The 26,709-nt window shown below is 40.4% G+C and overlaps 2 protein-coding genes and 1 long non-coding RNA gene across 5 annotated transcripts; 1 reads left to right on the top strand and 2 right to left on the bottom strand.

Moving 5' to 3' along the window:
* Positions 1-2,491: 2,491 nt before the first annotated feature.
* Positions 2,492-3,605, bottom strand: LOC129419872 (uncharacterized). Its single transcript, XR_008636721.2, has 2 exons — positions 3,355-3,605; positions 2,492-2,903 (listed from the first exon to the last, which is right to left on the bottom strand). It is a non-coding gene; the product is annotated as an uncharacterized lncRNA (long non-coding RNA).
* Positions 3,606-4,904: 1,299 nt separating this feature from the next.
* Positions 4,905-14,686, top strand: spred3 (sprouty related EVH1 domain containing 3). 3 transcript variants are annotated; one of them, XM_055175061.2, is made up of 6 exons: positions 4,905-5,689; positions 8,111-8,276; positions 8,515-8,683; positions 8,933-8,994; positions 10,796-10,957; positions 11,894-14,686. In XM_055175061.2, exons 1-6 carry the CDS (start codon positions 5,679-5,681, stop codon positions 12,860-12,862), a joined length of 1,539 nt encoding a protein of 512 aa, XP_055031036.1. In that variant the 5' UTR covers positions 4,905-5,678; the 3' UTR covers positions 12,863-14,686. The 3 variants fall into 3 exon arrangements, with proteins under 3 accessions (XP_055031036.1, XP_055031037.1, XP_055031038.1); XM_055175062.2 differs by lacking the exon at positions 4,905-5,689 and having other exon boundaries at positions 8,136-8,276; positions 10,786-10,957; XM_055175063.2 differs by lacking the exon at positions 4,905-5,689 and having other exon boundaries at positions 8,152-8,284; positions 10,786-10,957.
* Positions 14,687-16,242: 1,556 nt separating this feature from the next.
* dhx34 (DEAH (Asp-Glu-Ala-His) box polypeptide 34) lies at positions 16,243-26,709 on the bottom strand. The gene is made up of 16 exons (XM_055175047.2): positions 25,775-26,709; positions 25,380-25,691; positions 22,906-23,160; positions 22,424-22,526; positions 22,127-22,344; positions 21,841-22,015; positions 21,532-21,725; positions 21,349-21,450; positions 21,004-21,264; positions 20,515-20,688; positions 20,310-20,415; positions 18,068-18,174; positions 17,650-17,931; positions 17,369-17,554; positions 17,129-17,270; positions 16,243-16,827 (listed from the first exon to the last, which is right to left on the bottom strand). Exons 1-16 carry the CDS (start codon positions 26,483-26,485, stop codon positions 16,694-16,696), a joined length of 3,462 nt encoding a protein of 1,153 aa, XP_055031022.2. The 5' UTR covers positions 26,486-26,709; the 3' UTR covers positions 16,243-16,693.

Here is a 26,709-nt window from a genome sequence, read left to right as displayed (position 1 = left end):
ATCCCCCCATCTTTGGGGCTCTTGTGGGTCCTGTAGGATGTTTCACGTTCAGCCTAAAAAACTGAACAATTGAATAATTGACTTTTGCCGTCCAACACATTTAAAGAAATTGATCACTGAGTCACCATCGTCTTACATTTGGTGGCAGGTCAGCATTCTTGCTAATGGTACGTGTGCACGAGTGGTCAACAGTAAAGCAGTTTTGCATTGTTGATCTGTAGTTGGAAATCTTCTTTTAGGGGTTGACAAACAGAAGATTCTCGTTTTTGTAAATTTGCAGCTCTGTTTACAAAATAATCAATTCCAGGTTATATTTTGGTACAAAAGCTGTCACTGGGTTTAAAAAGTAAACAATTGTGTCTAAAGGGTACATATTAGTACTCAAAGAAACATATTGGTACCTCAAAGGTACATACATATCTGTACCATACATATTAGGACCTTTTTAAAGGGTACCGCCCCAGTGACAGCTTTGTTACCTTTATTTTTAACAGTGTACTACCATTAAAGTCATATTTAAAAGCAGGGTGCATGATCTCTGAAAGCCAATGTTGACATTTAAAATCACCTTACTAAACACGCCCCTACCCCAATCTGGCCCTTCTGTTGATAGACCCGCCCCACACATACGCAAACTAGGCATGATGTCGTTTATTAGACACGCACCTTACTGCTGATTGGCTACAAGTGTGTTTTGGTAGACTCCCCTTTCCAAAGTGTTTTTCAGATATCGTGCACTCCGCATTTAACATTACATTTGAAATAAACACAACATTGTAGACAGCACTTACGTGGAGTCAATAAGGTTTCGGAAAAATTGGATAATTGCATTTTTCTGAGATCCCAGATGACTTGCCCCAGTGCTCTTATCTTCACCCTCAAGGTTTGATTTTCTGTGTGTTTTCTTGGACTTCAGCATGGTGGGTTAAAGCAAAGCTGTTGTCTTTCGGGTTGTAGCAACAATTTCCTGTGGTCCTTTCCTCTCTTGTATTCTGTGTTCTTGTTGAGGGTCCTCTGTATAGTTTCCATTTAATAGGGTGTTATTATGTAGGTAAACATGCTCAATAGTACACAGCATTGTGTCATATAAGAGATTGGGGCTTGTTGTCACATGATTTGAGTGAAAAGTCATAATTGTTTTAAATAATGATATATGGGTCAATCACGTAGCACCTACATTTTCTGTCTGATTGCATTTAAATTTTCAGTGAAAACAGGTTTAAATGCATAAAAAGACACCATATATGTAGTACTACTCCCATGTATGTACTCACTTTAAGTTGAACATAAGTTAAAGGAACAGTATGTAAGAAATTTATATCAATTAATCATAAAATGGCTCTTATATGTCACTAGACATTAAGAAATCATTTTAATATCAAATACTTGGATATTAAAGTGGAGTTGCAGCCCTCAACTGATGTTTATGTTGTCATTTTGTGTATTGGCCACCAGTTGTGTGATTGCAATACCAGGTTTAGCCACAAGTTTTGTGATTGCAATACGAGTTTTGGTCACAATCCTACATACTGCTCCTTTAATTGTATTTTTCTGTTATTTAAAGGGGCCATGGCACAATAATTTTTTAAGATGTCAAATAAATTTAAATAAATAAAGTGTCCCCAGAGCACATATGTGAAGTTTTAGCTCTAAATACCATATAAATAATTTATTATAACATGTTAAAATTGCCACTTTGTAGGTGTGTGCAAAAATGTGCCATTTTGGGTGTGTCCTTTAAAATGCAAATGAGCTGATGAAATTCAAACACTGATGACAATGATGGTGGTTTGTTGCAATTAAAACTCAATTGTGCTTTTCTCTGCACTAAATGGCAGTGCTGTGGTTGGATAGTGCAGATTAAGAGGCGGTATTATTATAATAAGAACTCCTTATGACATCATAAGGAGAGACAAATTTCAACAACCTATTTTTTCATGTGCTTGTTTTGTTTACCAAAACTAAGTTACTGGGTTGATCTTTTTCACATATTCTAGGTTGATAGAAGCACTGGGGAACCAATTATAGCACTTAAACATGGAAAAAGTCAGATTTTCATGCCATGGCGCGACCATTACAGCTGTTTTGAAAATGTCTGAAATTTATTTTCTGTCCTATTTTGTCATGATTTCCTAAGTGTTTTTTAAATCCAGTACAAAATTACAAAACATTTTCTTCACAATATACAAACAAACATTGTCTGATGATTATTATAATAATTATGTGATGCGATTATCAAGAAACTAAGACTTTGGCTTTATGTTGAATTCCATTATGAAGTTGCATCATAGTCCAATTTGCAAAGGAAGCAGCAAGCAGGTTTGTAACTCTCAAATTTTTTAACAGCTGGTATGTGGTTAAAAGTATTTTATTATAGTATCATTTGGAATAGGTTTTAAAATCTGAAATTTGCAATAAATAAATAAATATGCAAAAATATAATAATGTATCACATGTAATATCAGTTTGGTAATTATGCATTTATTAGTTATTTTTTATTTATTAATAACTATTTTAATCTATTTTACTGTGCCAGTGTCAAGCAAAGTGAAAAACACTCGCAAGTTTGTTCACAAGAAGACCACAATTGTGCATTTACTTAAAACTGTGATGAGTGATTATTACGTGACTATACATGGTTCTGATCAAAATTTATTTATTTCTTTGTCTCCATTGTTAGGTTGAAAGTGCAATGTGTACATTTTAGTGGCATCTAGCGGTGAGGCGAATTTGCAATCAACGGCTCTGTCCACCGCTCACCCCTCCCTTTCAAAGCACATAGAGAAGTTATGGTAGCCACCACAGGACAAACATGTTGTCGTCTGAGACAGCAGAGAGCAGTCAAGCAATGACATTTATATAGTGACGAAACGTGCTCTGTAAAGCAGTTTGTCCATTTAGGGCTACTGTGTCAGGACTCTGCCTTGAAGTCTTATGTTATATTTGTATTGTGGCATGGTGGCAGAGTTCTGGCAGTCCCAGGCCGTGTGTGGAGGTTCATGCCTTGTTTTTGTGTGGCATGTGCCTCCGGTGTCTTGTCCTGTGACCCCCCGCCCCCTCGTTCTCCTGCTTATTAGTAATCATTGGTTTTCTCCCATCACCTGTTCCCGCTCGTTATCTTGTTTGGTTTCTGCTATTTAATGTCAGTGTCTCTTTAGTTCTGTGCAGGTTCATTTTGTTCTGTTATCGTGTTCATGTTAAGGTCTAGTCTTGCTATCCAGTCAAAGTTAAGTGTTTCATGTTTTCATGTTGTGTACCCCCTCGTGGGTTTTTGTTTTTTGTATAAATAAAGTGTTTTCTGTTTTCCCCCGACATCGTCTGCTTTTGGGTTAATCTGTCCTGCCAAACCCTCACATACTGTAGAAACATGGCGGTGCGAAATGACAGCTTCTAATGCAAATGTATGTAGATAAAAACAGCTCATTCTAAGGTAATAAAACCATAACAGTTCATTATGTAAGGTCTTTATACACCACTGATAATATGGTTATGTATTGCATTCCTGTCAATAGATCAGCTTAAAATGTACACATTGCACCTTTAAATGTAATGGTGCACTTATGTTGTACAAATGTTAATAAAACGTATGTTAAATTGTAATAAAATCTGGTTTAAATGTATTTTTGTATAACATGTATTACTTATTGATCTATTTACATAAATTTTAATAATATGATGTCTTTGTGTCATTTGAAGTGACCACTCATCATTCTGTGGCAGGAATCACTGATACAGTGAGTAAATGTTCAGTTTTTGTCAAAAAATATGAAGGCAACTCTGAAATTATAGAACAAGCATATGATTATTTATTTTCACTTTTTTAAAAAGTTTTATACTTAGTTACCAAATACTTAAATAACTAAGAAATTTAAGGAAATCATGGTCGCAACAAATGTTTTCTTGTTAAGGCTACAGCTTATTTATATTAGAAAAACCACTAAAATTAATTTAAAAATAATTTAATAATAATGAAAACGTTATTATAAATGTATGTGTACGTACACGAAAACACATGTATGACTTGTATAACGTGTAGCGTTTCGGTTTCGCGTTTGGACGGAACTTAACCTCCGGTCTTTGTTTAAAGGTCTGACTGGCTAAACAAATAGCCTACCTTGTCGAAAATAACAAATGTTTTGGTTTTCTAAAGACGAGAAGAGACGGCGATCATGAATTACCAAGGAAGGTTTGGCAGCCAATATGTAGTTAACATTGTATAGGCCAACACATTATATACACATTTTACACCAATGTTAGCTCAGTGTAATTTTTAATTCGCTTTTAGCTATGATTTTAACAAAGTTAATCTACTTGTTTAGCTTGTTATCAGAAATAAACTAGGATACTCTGAAAGGACTCTGTTGTTATCGATTCTCATAAACCAAATGGCTTAAAAATAAAGTGTGTGCGTGCGTGCGTGCGTATTCTTTTACATTTTTAAAACTATAATTTTATTAAATTCCATATTTACAGTTTCTGCACCTTTTTTTGTAAAAAGTTTGTCAATCCTTACGCATTATAACATTTTCTGCCATCACTGCTGTGGAGAACTAAACAAGACAACTAACACAAAGGAAGAACATAGTAAAGACAAAAAAAATTCAACCTAAACCCGTTTACCTGCGTCCCTTTACTTTTTGAAGTTTTGTTCTGTATTGATCTTATCGTGTAACGGATGCGTTACAAAAAAAAAAAAAAAAGCTCGGGTTAAATCACGCCGGAATCATTCAATATTGCTGACATTTGCCAATTTACTTAAGCTAAAGCAAAGAGTGCTGCTTTCGCGATAGGCTAACTTAATGTACGTTATCCTAATTGTTAAAAGTGAACGCGGGCTGTTTATCAGAGTGATGGCGTGGCTGTTTATCAATGGTGGGCTATGAGTGAACATGAATGGGGGAGTTAGAGATGAATGGAGACTGGCTGCTGTGACTTCTGTCATGGCGCATAGAGCTGTATGGGTGCTGTCCACGGTACTGAAGCCTTATCCACACAATATCAACTGTATTCTTCTATATCACCGACCTCAGACCTGTATTAATTATCACCATTATAATGTAAACTATATATTACAATATGCATTCAGTCGTCAGACTAGTGAGAGTCATCTATACTCCAACACAATGTTATAGATAACATTATTTACCATTGTTTTAACATGACTGGCATTGAACTTGACTGATGCAGCTTCCACTCGAGACATGCTCGTGTCCGTTTCACGGGACACGGTGTCCATACGAGTGAGTGTGTGAGAACTGCTGTGAGGGAGTCGACAGGTAGAGAGAGAGATAGAGGGAGAGAGAGAGAAACAGGGAGGGCGAGAGTGATTGAGAGTGAGAGAGAGGGAGGGAAGGAGCGAGAGAGGGAGGATGATGATGATGCTGCCGGTGGAAAATGGCTGCTGCATCCTCGAGCCCATCCGAAGCCGTGTGAAGGTGGACGGAGAAAGATAAGAAAATGAGAACGGCGAGTCCAAGGAGCGAACGAGAGACTGCGTGCGTGCGTATGTGAGCGAGAGCGCGTGTGTATGCGTGCGCGAGAGCGTGTGTGAGTGTGTGTGTCTGCGTGTATGAGTGTGAGAACGCGCGCGCGCGCGTATGTGTGTTCCGTAAGAAGGGAAATAAAAAAGACGAGAGACCGGGGGGCAGCCAGCTCGAAGCGGCGGGCAACACCGAGCCATGGAGGGCGAGTAAGTGCATGCATTTTTATTTGACGAAACATTTAGAGACACAAGAGAGAAGAAACAGATTGAACTGCGTTACCTCTAAGCAAATGGACTGTAAGACGGTCATGCGCCTACAACTGATGTTAGATGCTCATAAACATAATTACGCAGCTATGGCCATCAACACTGTACACATATTCTCCATATACGTGCAAGCGTTTGATGAATAACGCATGTGAATGGGCCTCATTTCAACTACACCGTGATAAAACGCCTTCAATGCCGCGTAAAAGACATGTTCGCGTTGCTTTTCCCAGTACGCAGTAACAGACGCGTTTTATGTGTGTCGAAGATGATGTGTGTGAATGCTCCACGTATAAATACATCCGTGAATTATAAAACACGTCGTTGAGAAACCGACGAAATATGGCGAGTTTTCCGCCATTGGCGGGACGGAGGTGGAGGGGGATGCGTTTTATCAACGCGTCTCGAGTTTCATTATGATTTTTAAAGCCAAACTTTATGAATGAAATGTGATTTTTCTCTCACCCCCCCTTCTCTCCTCCTCTTCTCATATCTCCCCCTCCCCCAGCGCTTCTCTTCTTCTTCTTCTTCTCGTCCATATCCTCCTTTCACCCACTCATCTCTCCATTGAATTTATCGTGCAATATACGCGTGATTCAGCTCCGTTTATTTTATTCATTCATAAAACGGGCATGAACGAATGAGTGCGCGTGAACGCGCCTTGATCGGACGATATGTTCAGACGCAATGGCTCGTGATAATGGATACCTTTGAAATCATTCAAAAATGGACATCTGATTCAAAATGGATGTGAGATTTCAAAGCGTTTATTGTTAATGGAGCTCGTCGGGCTGAGAAACAGCTATGAAGGGCCTTGTATGGCGAACATGGGCGCGTTCATTGATACATCTCCTATACCCTCTTCATCTCCCACCCTCTGCCTCATCATCTCAGGCACATTTCCCTCAGGCCATTCATTTATTTAACACATGGAGCTGTTATGTTCGTTGCTGTATAGCGACTTCATTCTTAATATATGCTATAGCTATATAAGGACATTTCTGCAGAAATGAGCGATGACTGTGAACGCGTTCAGTCGCGCGCGCGCAAACTGATTAGATTTTTCTCGCCCACGTGACCATCCATTAAAAAAATCGCGCCGTTCCGTGTCATTGTTATAATCGTGCTTCACTGCTTATATGATATAAACCTTTAGTTTACGTAATAGCTACACAAAGCACCCATTATGTGATAAACAAGAATTAAGATTCGTTCATTATGAAATCAATCGTATCTTATATAAAATATATAGCCAAATACTAGTCCACATAAAATGAAGTATACACACATGAGTTGTTCTTATTACGTACCTGACAGATATGGCACCTCTCTGTGACAGCCCAAAGCCAAAGAGTCAGGGGAGCGGCCTAAGACCCATAAGAAACAGTCTTTCCTGTCAATCATTTAGGACATCAGTTTGAGTGGCATCTTTGGAGGGCGTGGTTTTAGAGATTTTGTGGTTAAAGTGAGTGGGATAGTCTGATTTATCTGAATATAGATTAATTTTCAGGCAAAAATTTAAATCACTTTACGGACAAGAAATGCATACTGTGCGTTTTATTTTGAACAATTCACTGATGCACAATAATCCAAAGATTGTCCGCATCATTTTTAATCAAGATGTAATTGCTTCCTTAATTTTGTAAAATGACTTTTCATTTCATCTGACATCATTGTGACAAAGTTGGCCGAGAAAGTCTTTTACCACCCATCACCAAGCACCTGTTTACTGCTAGCTGCATCCACAAACTAGTGTCACAAAACACATATGATGAGGAGGTAAAGCATCCCTCAAAAAATCCTCTCCTCTGTTCCCAAACTAACCTTGCAGTGGCCCTCCAGCTTGAAGGAGAAATATTGGAGTTTGCGGTTGTGTCATTATGCTTTTTTACAAAAGCATATGAGGTTCACTGAATCTTTGAGGTCAGAATTGACCCTGTTTACTATGTAATGCATAATTTCATCCAATTTTTTTTCCTCCAAATAGAAAAATATTTGACTTTATTATTTTAATACAGCCGAAATGATCAGAATCCCCTTTACTTGTCAATGCTCTCTCCTCCAACAATATACTGTAAGCAATTCATGAAAAAGAAATCAACTCCTGCCCTACATTTTTTTTTTTTTTTTTTTTGAATATCCTGTTTCACTACAAAACATATCCTAATACAAAAGTAAAATGTCTGGTTCCATTGTAATATTATGTTTATATTCTATAGATTTTCTGTTGTTTATTATCCATCATGTAATTCTTGTATTTAAGGGGTTATTATCTGTGTATTGTCTTCTTCTGCTTCATTTGCCATTGTGTCAAAGTCTGTGTTTGTACTATTGCGCTCACTCCTTTCACTTCTCTAACAGTGTACGTGTCCGAGCAGTGGTGATGACACGTGACGATTCAAGCGGTGGCTGGGTGCCCCTTGGAGGTGGCGGCCTTAGTCATGTGGTTATTTGTAAGGGGCGGAGCTCTGAAGGTCGTGGGCGGAGAGAGTATGTCATACGTGGAGAACGGCTACGCGATCGAGCAGTGAGTGTGTGCGTGTGTGTTCATGCCTGTCTTTGAGTGAGCTGATGTTGACAGTCCTGGCCTATATCCTGTGACAGGGCTATTCAACTCCAACCGTTCTGTACAGTTCAGATATAAATCCTAATCGAGTGCACTTGCCTGGATGTATCCTGGAGTTGAACAGTCCTGTCCTAGGTTGTCCATCACTTTCGCTGGGGTCTCAGTGCAGCGAGTGACCGGCATCTCTTTCTTCGTATAGCCTGTGCTGGAATGCGCCATTCAAAAGGGTCTGGTCTACAACAAGGTGAACCCCATCTTCCATCACTGGCGTGTGGAGGAGAGGAAATTTGGCCTGACCTTCCAGAGTCCAGCTGATGCCATCTCCTTCGAGAAGGGGCTTCAAAGTGTCCTTGAGAAGCTGGACAGAGGTAAAGCAGCAGCAATAAATAGAAAACAGGACGTGAATGTTTCTGTCGCTCAATTGGTAGAGCATTGCATCAGCGGTGCAAAAGGTCACGTGTTCAATTCCCAGTGAACACACATAGTGATAAAATGTATACCTTGAACGAATTTGTAAGTCAGATGTATCATTGCAAATTAATGTAGTTTAGATGTTGATATAGGTGTGTATTGCAGATGTTTAATGTGATCATGTCAATGTTATCGTTTTCCTTTAGGATCTGACTCGCCATCCTCTTCGACACCTGAAGAGGGCGACACTGAGGATGACGGTCAAGCAGTGAGTGTTTTAATCACATTCCTCACATTTTTTGTCAGGTTCACATGTGTCTAACCAAGAGGTGCACAACACAACGAAACTAACAAAGTAAACCAAAGTTCACACAAAAATTTTGCCACAACACAACAGAAATGGACCAATAGGAGAAATGTCAACCAGTGTCCATTGCTGAGATTTACGTTGTGCCTTGATCTTCTCAAAATCCTATTATCATAGACCATAGGTCAACAGGAGGTCAATAATGACCCTGTGTATGTATATCCATCAACAGGTCATATCATATTGTGCCAAAACTAGTGATTTTTTACTTTTTTAACCATTTGAAGGGTCGCATTGGCCTGAAGGCTGTCTTTGTTTACATACTTTGCTGGTTTGTTTTTGCGTCAGATATTGTTTTTAACTGCCTCATTTACATTGTGATCACACAATAGTTTATGTTAAAATGTGCCATACAAGCTGTTAAAGCAACACTATGTAGTTACCATGTAAAAATGACTTATAGCTCCCCCATGTAGTTGAAAAGCGCAACAGTGCCTGGTATCAGACACTCTTCTGCAGGCAGGGGGAGGGGCGGGGCTGTGTGCTCTACCCTCCACCGCCACTTTCAGCGTGTGCTTGTAGCAGCTAGGAGGCTGCTCAGGTTGCAGCAACAGTACAATTTGTCCAGTTAAAAGTTGTTCTATCACTGAAATAATTTTAGAGACATTATTTAAACGTAAAAAAACTACATAGTGTTGCTTTAAGATCAGACTGATGATCAGCCACTCTTTTCTAATGTTAGATGCTTTAAAGCAGGGGTCTCCAACCTTTTTTTGAGCAAGGGCTACCACAATGGATAAAACAATATGGTGGGCTACTTTTTTGATGTAGTTTACTCAAAACCTTTTTGTTTTATTTGTTGATTTTATTTTACTTGTTGATATGTTTTATCACTGTTTAAAATGTAATAACTATGAAAATTGAGGCTATTAATAGAAAGTGCCTTGGCGGGCAAATAACAGACTCTGTGTGGGCAACCGGGTACCATGTTGGAGACCACTGCTTTAGAGTGATACAGAGAGTGGCAGGTGTCACGGACAGACAGGAACAGACAAGTTTTGTGATCTTCATTTTACTTAGATAGTTTTTCTGGTGTTTAGGGGTAATAATATCATCTACCTTTCTCTGTATTATCTCACCCTGGATGGGCAGTTTAGGTTTTGGTTCACTTTATGCTTGCACGTGTTGTTGCATTCATCTGTGATGTCATCAGCTGGTTATGTTGTGCATGAGTTTTATTATTTAAAAATATGTAATTCAAAGCAAAATGAAAAGAACTTGCATCACCTCTAAAACTTTCATTTACATTTACTCATTTGGCATTTACTTATTTTTTCCATTGGCATTTACCTTCTTTCCTTCATCTTTTTCTGCAAGGCCACATAAATAGGTTCCTGTGAATGTCTTTCTAAAATCTTGCACAATATTACATGAACGTAATAACAGTCGATGCAACAATAGTGCTGCCATTAGGATTCATTGAGATGCTTTCAGGTGAATTTGACATTCAGCATCCAGGTCTCTCCAAACGTCTCTTCAGCTGGTGCAGTCTCTTTTAGGCAGGTAAACACACATTTAAGTTTTACTAAAACTGCAACTAAAATGATCAGGTGCATTAGGAATCAAAAAGACAGCCTAAAGCGACCGGCTTCCTTCATATTGTCTTCTGTGCAGGTTACACCCAGGCCTGTGTATAGTCCAAATCCTGTTAGCTTTAGCATGAGGTGGTTCTGCATGTTTGATGACTTGCAGTCTGTCTCAGTCTCATACAGGAAGTGAGTCGTCATCCAACAGCAGAAAAGAGATGTTGCCTAAACCCATTACCATAGTGACCAGTGAGTCGTCCTCCACCTGTTTTGTGCGTTCCACAGAGGAGTTTGCGTATGGAGCAGCGCACGGCGTCACGACGCAGACCCCAGCCCAGGTAAAGTTTACACTTTTCTGCATCTTCTTTAACTTCTGCAGTGTTTTATTTTAATAAATAAACAGATGCCTTGCAAATGCCAATTGAACCAACATGAAATTGCAACATTGTAGCGGTTTAACCCCCGGTTTTGGATCAAAACAATTGAATTACAGTTCTGAAAACACCCTAAAAGCAGTAGGCCTAGTGAGCAGTACTTCGAATTCATAGTGGTTTGAAAAATTGTAGGTGAAACTTACCCACATGACCTACTACTTCCGGCAAGATATTGAAGTGTGCGTTCGATGGACACTTTACTGTCCCATGAGCCCCCGGGAGAGGAGTGACCCAGCGAAGAAGAAGGAGAGGCATCGTCATATTCAAAAATGTCGAAAGCTGTAATGCTGCTCTATTTAAATGCAAATACATATAGAGAACAGCTGTTCTATGTGGTTAAATTGCACTTTGCACACAACCTGTTGTTGATGACGTATGTAACATGATGTAACAACATGGCGGATGTAGTACGTAGTATGTAGTATTTCATTCACACAAACTACTGTCATGTATGCGACACAAACTCGTACACATTTATATGCAGTATATAATGTTATCAGATCTACTGCAATCTTGTCAAGATTGTAAACAACTACTCCTTCAGATCCATTTGAGTCGCTCCTCTGACTGAACGCCAGTGGGCGGAGCCAATGATATGATCAAATGCAGTGTCTTTCTCTGGGGGTTATATGAAAGGTTATATGAAAATGAACCTACAGTGTGATGTCATACTTTTTTGAAGAACCATTACATAAACGCTTTCATTATTAATAAGGAGGGCGTTTTAGGCTATAAAACATACAGGATTTTTTTCTATTGATACCTCTTATATGTCAAAAGCTCAGGGGAAAGTTGCAGTCCTGTTCATTACTATTTCCCATCCCCTGTGTTTCACCACAGATCCACACCCGACCAACCCAGCACCAGCTCACCCAAGTTACGGCCGTGCTGAACCCTCCGGCACCTCCTCCGCCACCTCCGGCTCCACCGACTCCTCCCATAGCGCCCCCTGCTGCTTCTCCCATCTCTCCACTTTCACCCACCATCTCCCTGTTAGAAGAGGGGGACCTCCGCAGCCTCGACCCCTGCAAAGACCTGTGGGGAACACGCGGCTACGAGGACTACCGACGCGCCGGTGCCGCACGGACCAAGGTGGGAGGGCTTACCGGAGGCGTAGTCGTGGGAGGCGGACCGGATAAGACCGAGCTTTGCGTAGTCCGCTTCGAGAAAGAACTGGCTGGCGTGGGCACCACAGGCTGCGAGGTCACCGTCATGCTGGACACCAAAGGCTCTCAGCATCACTCCTCGCCCACTTGCATGCCCAATGCCGTTCCGGGGGTGCCATCTGCCGGCGGCTCCCCACAGGAGACAGGCAAAGGGTCACCATCTCCCTGCTGCATCCACACCTCACTCGCCACTCCCCGTTCTCGGACTCGCAAGCGAGGGGGCGGCGGCGGGGAGGCCATCTCTCCCGACGACGACAGCTCCTGCCCACAGGGCTCCTCCTCCTGCTCGTCGCGCTGCGTGTACTGCCGTTCTGTTTTCAGCGCCTCCGAGAACGGACGGGGCCGCTGCCGGGATGCTCCTGACCCGGCGCTACACTGCCTGCGCCAGTGGACGTGCGTGTGGTGCGCAGAGAGCCTGCTCTACCATTGCATGTCGGACTCCGAGGGCGAGTTCTGGGAGCCGTGCTCGTGCGAGGACTCGTTGGGCGGGCGGCCGCACTCGCTGTGCTGCGCTCGCTGGATGGCGCTGCTGGCGCTGTCTCTTTTCGTGCCCTGCATGTGCTGCTACCTGCCCCTGCGCGCATGCCTGCGCTGTGGGGAGAGATGCGGCTGCTGCGGAGGAAAGCACAAGGCCGTGCGATGAGGCCTGACAGGGGGGAGGGATGCGGGGGGAGGGCTTGGGATGCGGCCGGGGAGGGCGGGGCTTATTGTGACAGGAAAGGGAGCACAAAGACTTTGTCGTCATTGGAGAAACAGCCGTAGAGCCGGATCTCCTACATAAACCTTCACGATAAAATCCCTCCCCCACCCCGTCCCCACTCAAGGTCGTCTGCTGCATTCCGCTCTTTCTATTCTTTACTTGGACCCTTAATGGTTGTACCAATGTTGAGTGCATGGGCAGCGTGTCACCGCACGGTTCAGGCAGACAGGCAGAGGAGATAACTCCCGGGGGTCTGAGCTCACTGATTGGCTGGTTTTCGGGGTCATCTCTGGGAGGTGGGGAGTGAATGGGGATCAGTGACGTGTAAACTGTTTCAATTGTTAGTTTTCTTTTTTATTTATGGAGAACACACAAGATGAAAAAACAGATGATGTTTATAGGTATGGTTATCAGACCTTTTACGAGTATCTTATTTTACTTGAAATATGGAAAGATTTTCGATATTTTTTTGAATCAATTCCCCTTTTACCTCTAATTTACTGAGTTTTACCTCAATGTCCTAAGGAGAGAGAAAGAGACACTTATTTCGGGGACTGTATGCTGTGGTGAGGTTTTGTAATATGGTCTTCACTGTAGGTTTTTCCAAGCATGTTCAGCTAGAAAACATCTCGTGAAGGAGATTACGATGTCGTTTAAGTTGTTTAAAAGAACGTGAACGGATCCCGCGCAGTCAAGGGTCACTTTCACCAAAACCAATGTCACCACATGCAGACACATACATACTCTCATTCCTCCGTCAAGAATCTAGTTGCATTAACTCGCCAACAACCAAGAATGTTGCCTATATTTCAAGTGTAGACCAAAAAAGTGAAAAGATAATCTAGACCAGAATCTGCCGAACATTTGCTTAGCGAATGTAAACCGAGGCCTTGAATTGTAGTTGTAGATACCACCAAAAATACAGTGCAATGTGTATAACACAACACTTTTACCTGAACGGCAACAAGAAAAGTACTGTTATAGCTTACGCTGCATCTCAAATTTGCTTTTGGGCTCTGAAGAGTTTCTTTCTAACCAGCGCACAACAAATTGCGGCACTCTATAGTTGGGGAACACTGTAAAATATTTGCTGTAGTTATGCAGCTGTTTCCCGGTGAGATGCTGTAGATTTTGATTTATGTTGTTTGCTGGCAACAGTTTGTTCAAAGTTAAACTAACATTAAACATTAGAATAAAACTACAAAATAACAGCCTTGTGCAAGGCATTCTGGGAACCAGAAAGTTTTTTCCTTCAGATTTTGGTTCCCAGAATGCTTTGCATGAGGCTGTTATGTTAATGCTTATTTAAAGGGGACCTATCATGAAAATCTGACTTTTTCCATGTTTAAGTGCTATAATTGGGTCCCCAGTGCTTCTTTCAACCTAGAAAATGTGAAAAAAATCAACTCAGTAACTTAGTTTTGGTAAACTATTCTCTGCAAGCATATAAAAAAATAGGTCATTGAAATTTGGCTCCCCTTGTGATGTCAGAAGGGGATAATACCGCCCCTTAATCTGCACTATCCAACCACGGCACTGCCATTTAGTGCAGAGATCAACTCATTTGCATTTTAAAGGACACACCCAAAACGGCACATTTTTGCTCACACATACAAAGTGGCAATTTTAACATGCTATAATAAATTATCTTTATGATATTCTGAGCTAAAACTTCACATACAAACTCTGGAGACACCAAAGATTTATTTTACATTTTAAAAAAAGTTGTGAAATGTCCCCTTTAATTTTGAACAAACTGTTGCCAGTGGGTGGCATACATTTAAATCTACAGTAAGTTACTGGCAAACAGCTGCCATTAATACTGTAATTTCTACAGACATTTTTAAAAGTGTAGCCCTACCCACAGAGAAATCTCATTGGTCAAAAAATACCACACTATAGCTGTATAATTAAAATTAATTATCTTTGTAAGTAATTTGGATGCACTTTTTTACTTATATTGTGGATTTTTTAATGCTGAAAACTTTTGCATCTGGTAAAATCACAATGAAGAATATCGAGAATTTAGACCAATCAGTTTGGACCTAAAACATTGCTTTAAAATATCTCAAAGCTGCTATATTGAATCGCTTAAACTTATCTTACCTCTGCTGCTACAGTAATAATACGTAAACAAGCATCAGACGCAGCCCTGAAGTCAATCTGATTTACAAAGACTCGCCACTAAATCACGTCAGATGAAAAATATCCATGATGGATGAAGAAGAACTTTAATGTCCTTCCCAATTTACTCTGTCAAGGAGTGTCAAGTTACATAGGAATCAGTGCTGTAATAAATGCAGATCAAGCGGCCATTGGAGCATTGCACATCATAGTCCAAGTTTCATTCGGACACATTACAGTTCATTTTCAAAGACGCAGTCTTACACACACTCACATCTTCTCAGCAGAATATTACAAAAATAGCACTGGAAAACAGAGATCTTTGAGAGATAAGACCACCCTTGAAGGCCCTAGTCATACATCCTATTAATAAATGTGCCTTTTGATTTATTTAACCAATAACCTATAATTTTAGTAATGACGTACCTAAATACTCATTTTCCTTTTCGGGTTGTTTATTTCTGCCAATGTGCATATTTTAATATGTATGTATCTATTAGTTTGAAAAAGTAATCAATGGAAAATATTACCTGTTTATATATTTATTGAGATATTTATTCTAATTCTTTATTTATTTTTGGAGACGGGTTTTTATTTTCTGTGCTGTCTAACTTCTCTGACTTTGTGCCAATTTGCTGCTTTGAGGTGTTACATATCGTGGGTTTGTATCATTAATTAAACCCTAACTCTATATTTTAATGAAAAGCTTGCACTCTGAATCCTGTTTACATGTTTATGCACAGCACAACGCTTTCTGAAATGAATCCAACGTAAGAGAAACACGATTTGGGACTTCCACAAATATAGTGGCATAAGTACAACACTGTACAGTGCAATTATGCATTGGGGACCATTGTGAATCTGCCATAAGTCAAACATCTTGATCATATTTTACCTTAAAATCCACAGGAAGTGCATTTTGCATACACTGTGCACTCCAAATTCTTATTATTGTATTGCAAAGTAGTCTATTTTTATATTAAAATGTGTATATATTACATAATTTTGCATTACAACAATAAGAAGATTGTTTTATTTAAATCACAGTAAGTTACTGCGAACTGGCAAGTGTCTTGACAATAATCTAAATCAGGGGTTTTCAAATGGGGGTCTCTGGGGAACTCCAGAAGTTTCTAAGGGGAAAAAAGGCAAAGAAAAAATCTACTGAATAGTCAATTATTTCAAAACACTAAGCTGTCTTTATAATATCAAAATTACTATTTATTAAACAGTTTAAATATTTTTATAGAAAAAATATAGAAATGGATATATATTTTAAGATGGGGTGCCTTGCATAAGTTTTTATCATATTTGGGGGTCCTTACCATAGTTTGAAACCCCTAAATAACCACTAAATTGGGCCAATTTTACAAGACACCTTCTTTACTGTCCACAAGAGGGCGCACCAGTCAGTATTTCACAATCACAACAGTGCAACATCATGACCAACTCAACCAAAAGCAATGAACATAAAAAAAGCTACCTTTTTATGATGAAACACATTTGTAACTGTAATTATATAAAACAACAAGACCTTTCAGCATCATGTTACACACCAGACCAAGAAGGCTCCCAATGTGCCATCAAAAAAATGAAACCGATGAACTGGTCCTGTACGATTGCAGATCATATAAAGGCTGAGTCAGGATCTCAGGACAGGTGCTGGCGTTTGTGCTTCAGGATCTCTGTTGAGGTGAGGCTCAGGTCTTTATTACAGATATCACAGTGATAAACTCTGGTCAGATGAGATGAAGACGATGCAGAAGGCTTTGCACTTTCAGCTTCTGTAAAAAGAAATAGTTTTCATTTATTAATTTAGAAGAAAACTCACATTATTGTCAAGACAAATTTGTATTAGTCATGCTGAAGAAAGATATACACACCCACACATACATAAATACATTTTTCATATGATATATATATATATATATATATATATATATATATATGTATGAGCAACCACTAATTTGTATGTTTCTTTCCAGTTAAGACAAGCCATCATGCTTTCAACCAAAAAATATCAGTAACAAAAAACACAGCACATCATGATCCTGTTAATGGATGCTTCCGCTTTCACTTGCTCACCATCCTCAGGCTGCTGTTCCTCTGCCGGCCTGCAGGTGGCCTCATGCTGCATGCGCTCCAATGGTGTCAGGGGCATGTAAAAGTCACAGTGAGGACAGCTCCAAAACGTACGCAGACATTCACTATACAGGTCCTTAGAGTCCTAAAAGAGGGACGAGAAACAAAACACCTGTAAGAATAGCAACTACACGTGCCCACTTTTCTTAACGCAATATTTGTGGACATATGAAGAGCACGTACACACAGACAGTTGTAGGTGAAGAAGTGGCTGACACGCAGGCCTCCTTTAATGGGATCCGGCTCCGCCTTCGTGCCGGGAAACAGAGAGCCGAGCACTGAGGTGGAGGAGAGTTCGCTATCCTGCTGGGGTCCGACATACAGGTTCTGAGACTGGAGCGCTGTCAGTCGTCTCAGACTGTAACTCACCTAAATGGGTGGAGATGTTAGACTTATATAAACCAGACAGACTAATGCATTTGGCAAACATTAATTTACATTGACAAACGTGACAAACTTATTACCTCAGTGTAGAGCAGAAATCGCACAAGACCTTCGCAGAGCTTCTCCAGGTCCCTACGGGACGGTTTGGGTCCACCCAGTCCAAGCCCAGCGGTGGAACCTGAGCCGGCCTGGCCGAGCTGGGCCTGAAGCAGTCGCTCCCATTCCCCTCGCAGAGTGAGGGCAGAGGAGAGAACCTTAAGGGCCGTATTTCCATCGCTCAAACCCAACTCCAACCAGCCATCCACCACCACCCGTGTGCAGTCTGCATTAGTGTCCACAGAGTTAGCGACCAATACCAGGGCCTACGGAGAGAGATCACGACTGGAGGTGAACATCCGAGATGGTCGGGTCTCTAGGAGACATGCTGATTTACATAAAGGTATGTATGCTACATCAAATGCCAAATAATGTTTACTAGGAAAAGTCACTTTCACTGACCTGCAGGGCTGGAACACGAACACAGTTTGACACATAAGGCTTGTTGGTTTCCAGTAAAGTAACAAAAGCCAGCAATTGGTGCCTATTACTCTGCCCTTTATCAGCACCTACAAAGAGTGAGTGAGTGTGAGATAGAGCACTGAGATATAAAGATCGATAGACTTAAGACCGGAGTATAGTCTGTTTTTAACATTTACGTGAACATACGTACATGGTCGGTCAAACGCACAGCATTGCAGAGTATAGTTTTATAGTATTTATATAGTTTACATGTACACAGACGTTTAAAGTTCTGCGTACAATGTACACAGAGTTTCAATAAGGTGGGCATACAGTACATGTGCACCCTTTTGATGACAAAAATTGCATTGCACGCACTGTATACGGACCCTGCTATACTAGGGTTGCATAACGATTAATTGCATTCATGTGTACTGTGTATAATAATTATGTATAAAAATACACACACATGCATGTATACATTTAAAGGCGGAGTGCACAATGTTTGAAAAACGCTTTAGAAAAGGAGACGGGCCGACAAACAAAACATACTTATAGCCAATCAGCAGTAAGGAGCGTGTCTACTAACCAACATCCTTGCCGGGTTGCATATGTGTGGGGCGGGTCTTTTAAAAGAAGGTCCAGATTTTATTGGGGTAGGGGCGTGTTTGTTTAGGTGATTTCAAATATCAACATTGGCTTTCAAACATTGTGCACTCCGCCTTTAAGAAATAATTACATGTGTATATACAGTGGCAAGAAAAAGCATCTGAACTACGTTTTCAAAAAAGACACAAGAAACTAGAATTATTTGTGTCTTGTCGGTTTATGCACATTGCGTTTGTCTATTGTTGTGACCTAGATGAGGATCAAATCACATTTTATGGCAAATCACTGTAGAAAACCAGTTCAGTCCTAGGGGTTCACATATTTTTTCTTGCCACTGTACATTTGCATATAATTTATGTTATATACAAGTATAAATGCTTATAATTATACATGCATGTGTGTGTATTTATATATATACATCATTATTATACACAGTGACAGTACACACACATAAGTGATGTAAACTTGTATTTGGGAAGCGATTAATGTGGGATTATCACGCTGATACGTAGTACTTGCGCTTTCAGCAACCTTTGTGCACATTCCGGTGGATCGTAATGCCAGTTCTGCTGGTCCAGATTGAACAGAAAAGTTTTTGAGAAAGATACGTAAAAGGAACGATGGTGTTGTAAGAATGTAGTAAAGTAAAAATACAGATAATTTGTTAAAAAATGTAAGTCAAAAGTATGCACTATAGATTCAAAGACAATTACGTGAAAAATGCACTAAATACAGTAACTTACATTCCACCACTGCCTTACAGGATGTTAGATACCTAACCTAACTACGTCGGAAGTGGACATGCACAAAGTCCCGCCCATGAAACCCGTAAGCGTGATAATCCCCCATCGTTAAGCAGCCCAACCACATACATGTAAACAATAGACGATACTTCGGCCTTAAGGTGGTGTTCACACTGTGATGATAACTTTAACTATATAAGAGTACACACTAATATAATTTTCCATTTTTAAACATATTTTAATGCGTTTCATTTTAATTTACAAATTTAAAGGTGCAGTGTGTAGATTTTAGCGACATCTAGCGGTGAAGTTGTGAATTGCAACAAACAGCTCAGTCCACCGCTCACCCTCCCATTTGCAGTAATTAAATGATTTGAATACTTCAAAAGAGTATGCATAGTCAAAGTTAGCTATATAGTCAATGTATTATCATATTTATGATAATAAAAGTTTAGAAAGAATGTTAAAGTTATCACATTCATCTTTAAAGGGACATTCCACTTTTTTTTAAATATACTCATTTTTCAGCTACCCTAGAGTTAAACATTTGATTTTTAGCCATTCAGCCGATCTCTGGGTCTGGCGGTACCACTTTTAGCATAGCTTAGCACAATCCATTGAATCTGATTAGACCATTAGCATTGCACTAAAAATAACCAAAGAGTTTGTATATTTTTGCTATTTAAAACTTGCCTCTTCTGTAGTTACATCGTGTACTAAGACAAATGGAAAATTAAAAGTTGCGATTTAAAATGGAGTGTCCCTTTAATATCGTGCAGCCCCAACGGAGAACAATTTTAAAACAATAATTTTTATCGTTCATAGTGTGAAGAACCCTTAAGTTTGAGATAATCATGTCATAAGTTTATTTCAGAAGCAACAGTGTGTACCAAACTCGCTGCACTCCTGCTCAGGGACGTGAAGAACTTCAGGGTCGGTGGCGAACACACTGGTTGGGTGAATCACAACACCTTGCTTGTTACGTGTGTGGAACACCTAATGCATAAAAGTAATTCCATTTAAATGAAATAACATCAATCTGTTATTGCACAAACATGACGAATGAGTGACTGTTTGTGTGCATTTAGCAGTTACCTGTTCAGAGTCTTTGCGTGTCGCGTTATGTTCATCGGGCATGGCCAGCTGTGGGTAGAGTCCACGGCACAGCACCAGTTTGAGCAGAGACTGCTGCCGTGATGACAGATCTGCACTGGCGTGCGCAGCTTCCTGGAGCTCGTTTACATTGTGACGCAATTTGAACTTCACTTCCTGTAAAACCAGACAACCAATCAGGATGCAGGAGAATTGCTGAGTAAATTAGAATGATGATTTCTGAACCTTATCAACACCTTGTTATATCCAATATCTTTGTTTTGGGTCACCTGACACTGGTCAGTGCGTTTCCTAGCTAGGGGTCATTTACTCCACACACAAAGAGGTGGTCTTACTTTGACAGGGCTATTCAACTCCATTCTTAAAGGGACAGTGTGTCCTTATATAACACATTTTATTAAACACACCTGCCTAATATTATAGATAGAATTGAACCCCTGTCTATGAAGGACATTTTCCTTTAAGAGGCACCTGTATGTCCACGGTCTGTTCATCTTTCCTCTTCTTGTTTGATGCCGTTCCCTCATCATCTGACCCAGACGAGCCATCTCCCTCCAGTCCCTCTTCCAGACGGAGAACTTTCCTCTTGGTGTTTTCCTGAAGCTCGTGGTCTCGTTTAAGTTGGTGTAGCTTCTGCCTCTCGGTCAGTCTCTTCCTGCGCTGAGCTCGGTCCTGCGGTTGCGACCTGCCGCCCGTATCATCCTCCAGCAAACCGTGACTTCGCAACAGTTCCTGTAAGACACCATAAAACACAAGTTGTCATAAGAAAGCATATGAAGTGATGTCATAGAAAGAAATCTATGTAATAGATCTTACTTTAAACTGTCGTCTCACGTTGACCATCTCATACAGCCTCTGTTCCTCCAGTCCTCTTCTTTTGCACCACTTCCTGGAGCCACTTCCTCGATCTTTCTTCACCTGATGAGAGACACACACATCGCTGAATACATCAGCACTGATGATGCACTGTTAAACACACAGAGAGGCTGAAAGGCTGACCTGCACCCATGCATTAAAAGTGTTCAGGAGGGTAAAAGGGTCTCCCTGGTTACTCTGCAGGGGCTGGCGGGCGGTGGAGCAGTCGGGGTTGTGTTGAGCACTGCGTAAAAATGGAGACTGAACGCTCAATGCGGCGGCAACCGTCAGCACCGGCTCAACCAGTTTAAAGATGGAACCCAGAACCAACATTTTTCCTGAAACAAACACGTGTATACGATATGTTTAACAATGGTGGCATGATGGCCTGAGATCATTAAAAAATGCATTAGCATTTACAATAGTGATGCTAGCTAGTTAGGAAACTCTTACCAATGACCACATCGACAGGTAGTTGAGCCAACAGCCTGCCAATATGGGTGAGTTCTCCATGTTCGTCTAGCGCCCCCTGTTCTCTCAAATACGTCACTGCGGTCTGAATACTGGACGCGGGTGGAGGGTCTATAAAAACGAAAGCGCGAGGGTCTCCCAGACCCATACTCTTCATCTGCAAAAAACAACATGGTTGTGTCTTTAAACTGTATGGACATTGTCCTGTCCTTGCATGCAGCTTGAAGTGTGTGTTTGGGGCGGGACAAGCAGATGTAAGGGTCAGCACCTGCAGTACGAGGGAGTCCAGCGCCACCCTGTGGATCTCAGGAACAGGATACGGAGCGAAGGCGTCATAGTCGGACTCAGCGTAAAGTCTGTAACAGACACCCGGCCCGGTTCTGCCCGCACGTCCTTTGCGCTGTTCTGAACTGGCCCGGCTGATCCAGAACTCCTGGAGCCTTTGCATCTTAGCCTTTGGGTCAAAACTCATCTCTTTTACTTTACCTGCCAAAAAAAAACTTTTTAACAGCGCTTGATGTGGGTTTTACTTCTAAAATATAATACAGATGACCTACAAAAGTACCTGAATCCACCACAAAGCGCACTCCATCAATGGTGACTGAAGTCTCAGCAATGTTGGTAGAAATGATGCATTTTCTGACACCTGCAGGTGCGATGTCAAAAACCTGATGGGGTTAAATATACAATAATTAAAAGGAGACATTTATAAGTGACATATATTAACAAATTCCCTTAAGTTATCTAAAGCAGGTCACTCAAAGCAGTTATAAATGGGTGTCAGGTTTATTATATAGAAGCACTGGGGACTCAATTATAACATTTAAAGATGGAAAAACTCATATTTTCATGATATGTCCCCTTTGATGTCAAGATGTCAAGGTTATATTTTCACAGAATCTTCTTTACATAATGTATAATGATTGTATGTTAAAATCAGTAAATCACAAAAAATAGCTTTTCAGTCACAAATAAGAAACGCTCATATAAAATTCGGGTTCTGAAGCACAGCAACTGCAACATTCAATGATGTTTGAATGATCAAACCTTATCCTGTTGTGCCAGTGAAAGGGTGCTGTGAAGAGGAAGGACAATCCAGCGCTGGGTGTGTGTGGCGTAAGTCTGACAGGCCTCCTGAATGGTAGAGATCTCAGCCACTCCACTGAGGAAAAGCAGCAGGTCACCTCGCTCCTCCGGCGGATAGCGCTGATCAATACCCTGCAGCACACGCAGGTACGGCCGCGGGTCCAGTTTCTCCGAGCGGGACACCTGCTCTTCTGGAGGAATAGGCTGGTAAATTACCTACACAGATTAGAAAATAAAATACAGATGAGAAAGCGACAATTTAGTTACTGTCAAACTGGTAGAGTAATAGTGACTATGTTTACTTGTACACCAATAATGTGATTATTTCCAATAATATCAGAGTAAGGACTAAAGTGCAGTAAGATGTTTACATGACTGGAGTTAACCTCTTCACTGCTGGTAACATGCAGCTTTAATTTTATGATTATTCGCTAATGATTGTGCTTATCATTCACACATAGCCCAATGCAGAACACAAATGATGAACTCACATATGCTGTCCACTGTTTTAATTAAATGACAAAGCATTCTTATGGATGTATTTTCTTTTTCTGTGCCGTGATGAAGACAGAAATATTATGACAGTGCCAGTAACAGTTTTATATGCTGTTGTCGCGTTATTTGAGCTGTTTGTGGATAAAGGCAGACTGCTGACAGAGTCGTGTTGTGTTAAGTGAAAACTACCAAATTCCAAGAAATTTTGACTTAAATTTAAAGTTTAACCAAAAATGAAAAATAATAATTTTCTAATCCTCATGTTGTTGTAAACCGGTATGAATTTCTTTTTTCTGGTGAACACAAAAGAAGATATTTTGATAAATGATGATAAGCACAGCTAACGGTACTCATTGAATTCCATTGTAGTTGTTTCCTACTATGGAAGTCAATGGTTACAATCAACTGTGTGCCTACCATCATCTATCAAAATATCATCTTATGTGTTTACCAGAAAAAAGAAATTCATACAGGTTTACAACAACATGAGGATGAGAAAATGATAAACTTAACTGATGAGCTTAGTCACATTATTTTTATTGAAGTATTGTGTTTATATGAAATAAAGTAAAATTTAAATATTGCCAAAATCGCATTTTAGTCGAATTATAAGGATAGGGCTGTCACAATGATTAAATAATCGTCTCATCGCGATTGTTTGACCTCACCGCGATGATTATAGATCACCGCAATGACTGCACATTTCTTTAAAAAACACAAGGGGGAGCTGAAGCGCATGCATAAATGAGACCGTATCAGATGGCATTCCTTAAAGAGTAGTTCACTTTAAAGATAGGGCCCATTGACTTACCATTTTTTTCTACTATAAAAAGCCAATGGACCCCATCTTTAAAGTGGACTACTCCTTTAAGTGACAGTGTAACGTGATACAATGCAAAGCCATTCAATACAGTGGAAAAAAACTGCATTTAAAGAAATGCTGCAAAACTTTGATAAGCAGTATTAACTGCCAGGTAAAACTCTTCTGGTGTAATCAGTTTATTTTGATTGCATTTTGAAACTTAACTGTGTTTATTATATGAAGAATTTTCATTTTTTGAAAGATATATTCATTAAATAATTACTTTAAAATATGTGTTATGTTTATTAATATTTACTGCCATGTAAACCTTGCAAAGTATTTAATTTAAATAATCACAACAATGTGTGAAAATGATTTCAGGAACAAACAAAAAAAAATGTGAGAATTAAATGTCAAAGCAATAAAACAGACAACTAATCGTCACAAATGTCAAAGCCCTAACAGGCAATTAATCGTCATAATCGGCACAATTTATTAGGCAATTAACCGTCAGCAAAATTTCATAACCATGACAGCCCTTATATGAGGGTGCATGTAAGCGTGGTCAGTGTTAACAGGATATCATGATTTCAGCTATATAAGACACTTTCTACCAAAAATATTATATTGTTAAGGCCTGTAACATCCTGTGATCCATGACAATGAGTACTCAATTATTAAAGTAATAAATACATAACCAGTTGGAAACAAAAGAAAAATAAATGACTTTGGACACCAAATGTACCTCCAATTATATATCACCAATATAATGACATTGATCTACCCTTCTTTCATTAAACGACGCCTGGATTTCTATTTTTTACTTTTTGCCACTGTGACTTTAATGTTTATGGGACGGGGCTTATCGTAGTCCTAGATTAAAATGCATGTTTGCGTTCCCTTCATTTAAAAACACCTTACCCTCACATATCTTAACATATATCCGTACCATTGTTTTGTTTCAATATGCACACGAGTATTGTTTTTGTAAGGTTTGTTTGTTAAACCTACTTAAATGTCCTAATATACCCAAGTCAGTTTAAATGCACTTGAAATGAAACACAATTACAATCAAAAACTTGTCAAAATCAAATTTTAAGTAAATTCACTGTGCATTTGGATGACTTTCACTGCTTACCTGAATGGGGAAGAGTCTACCAGGCACCTGCAGTACAGGTGCATTGTTAAAGTAGTTGGAGAAGAGTTTGATGTTAATGGTAGCGGACATGAGAACCAGCCTCAGATCTGCACGCAGCGGCAGCAGTGAACGCAGAACTCCCAGCAGGAAGTCACAGTGCAGGTGTCGCTCATGCACCTCATCCACGATTATCACCTGATACTGACCCAGCGAAGCATCATGCTGGATCTGTCTGAGCAGCAGACCCTCAGTCAGAAACAAGAGTTTGGTAGCAGGGGTACGACTGGCCTCAAAGCGGATCTGGTACCCGACCTACAGATTAAACATACGACACAAAAGGATTTTAGGCATCCTGACATGTGAGAATGAATCTCAAATGAATGAATTATGATTACCTTGGAGCCGTACTGGTTAAGGCTCTCAAAGCTGACTCTCTTGGCCAGCGAGATGCAAGCAATGCGGCGTGGTTGAGTACAGGCTATGTGGCTGAACCCTGATGCCATCAGATACTGCGGAACCTGCGTGGACTTTCCACACCCTGTGTCTCCAGCCACCACAACCACTGGATGAGTTCTCACCAGCTCCACAATCCTATCCCGGTACTGGAAGATGGGTAGACACTTCTGTTCCCTTTTTAACTTGGCGAGCTTAATGAAACTCTGCTTTTGGTTGAAATCTAGGAAGTGAAGGAGGGCAAGACGGCAGTCTGTGATCTCTTGGCTGCCAGGACCTGAGGTCTCTCTGCGCCTCTTGTGATCCGATCTTCCCAGACGCTCCTCCACGTCTCTGGAGCACACTGAAATGTTGATCCTGTATCTGGCATCATAGTCCTTAGGGAGCCCAAGATCCACAGATGCAGACTTCTTGCTGGATTTTTTCTCGTGTGATTCCTGCCTGCTGGATTTGGACCCCGACATGTCTCTTTTGGCTTTAAACCTTTGAAAGCGTTCAAAGAAGGTCCAGAACTCCTTGTGTTCAGTACTGCCAGTCTGGATGTAGTCATGCGGGCGGAAAAAGACCTCATCCAGTTGTGCTCGACACTGAGGACTGTCCCAGTCCCAGCGTTGACTCTTTTCTCGCTCGTGGGACATTTTTGATAGTTTCATTCAGAGTCAGACATTAACCCGAGTTTACTACTTACGTCCCTATCTAAGCATTTTTAACATTTATACATGGTTTGCTTCGAATTTTCTTTTTATTAAACATAATGGAGCCGTTGCTAGTGTTTTCCATTTTAAATGTTAAGTTTTTTTACGCATATTTGTGAGCTACGTTATACTCTACCAAAGAGCCGCAGCGGAACGATAACATGATGGGACCATTTCCGGTC

The sequence above is a fragment of the Misgurnus anguillicaudatus genome, chromosome 15 (assembly GCF_027580225.2).
Source record: "Misgurnus anguillicaudatus chromosome 15, ASM2758022v2, whole genome shotgun sequence".
Classification (NCBI taxonomy): Eukaryota; Metazoa; Chordata; class Actinopteri; order Cypriniformes; family Cobitidae; genus Misgurnus; species Misgurnus anguillicaudatus.
The sequence above is the reverse complement of the archived record's forward strand: the minus strand, read 5'-3'. Positions and strand labels throughout refer to the sequence as shown.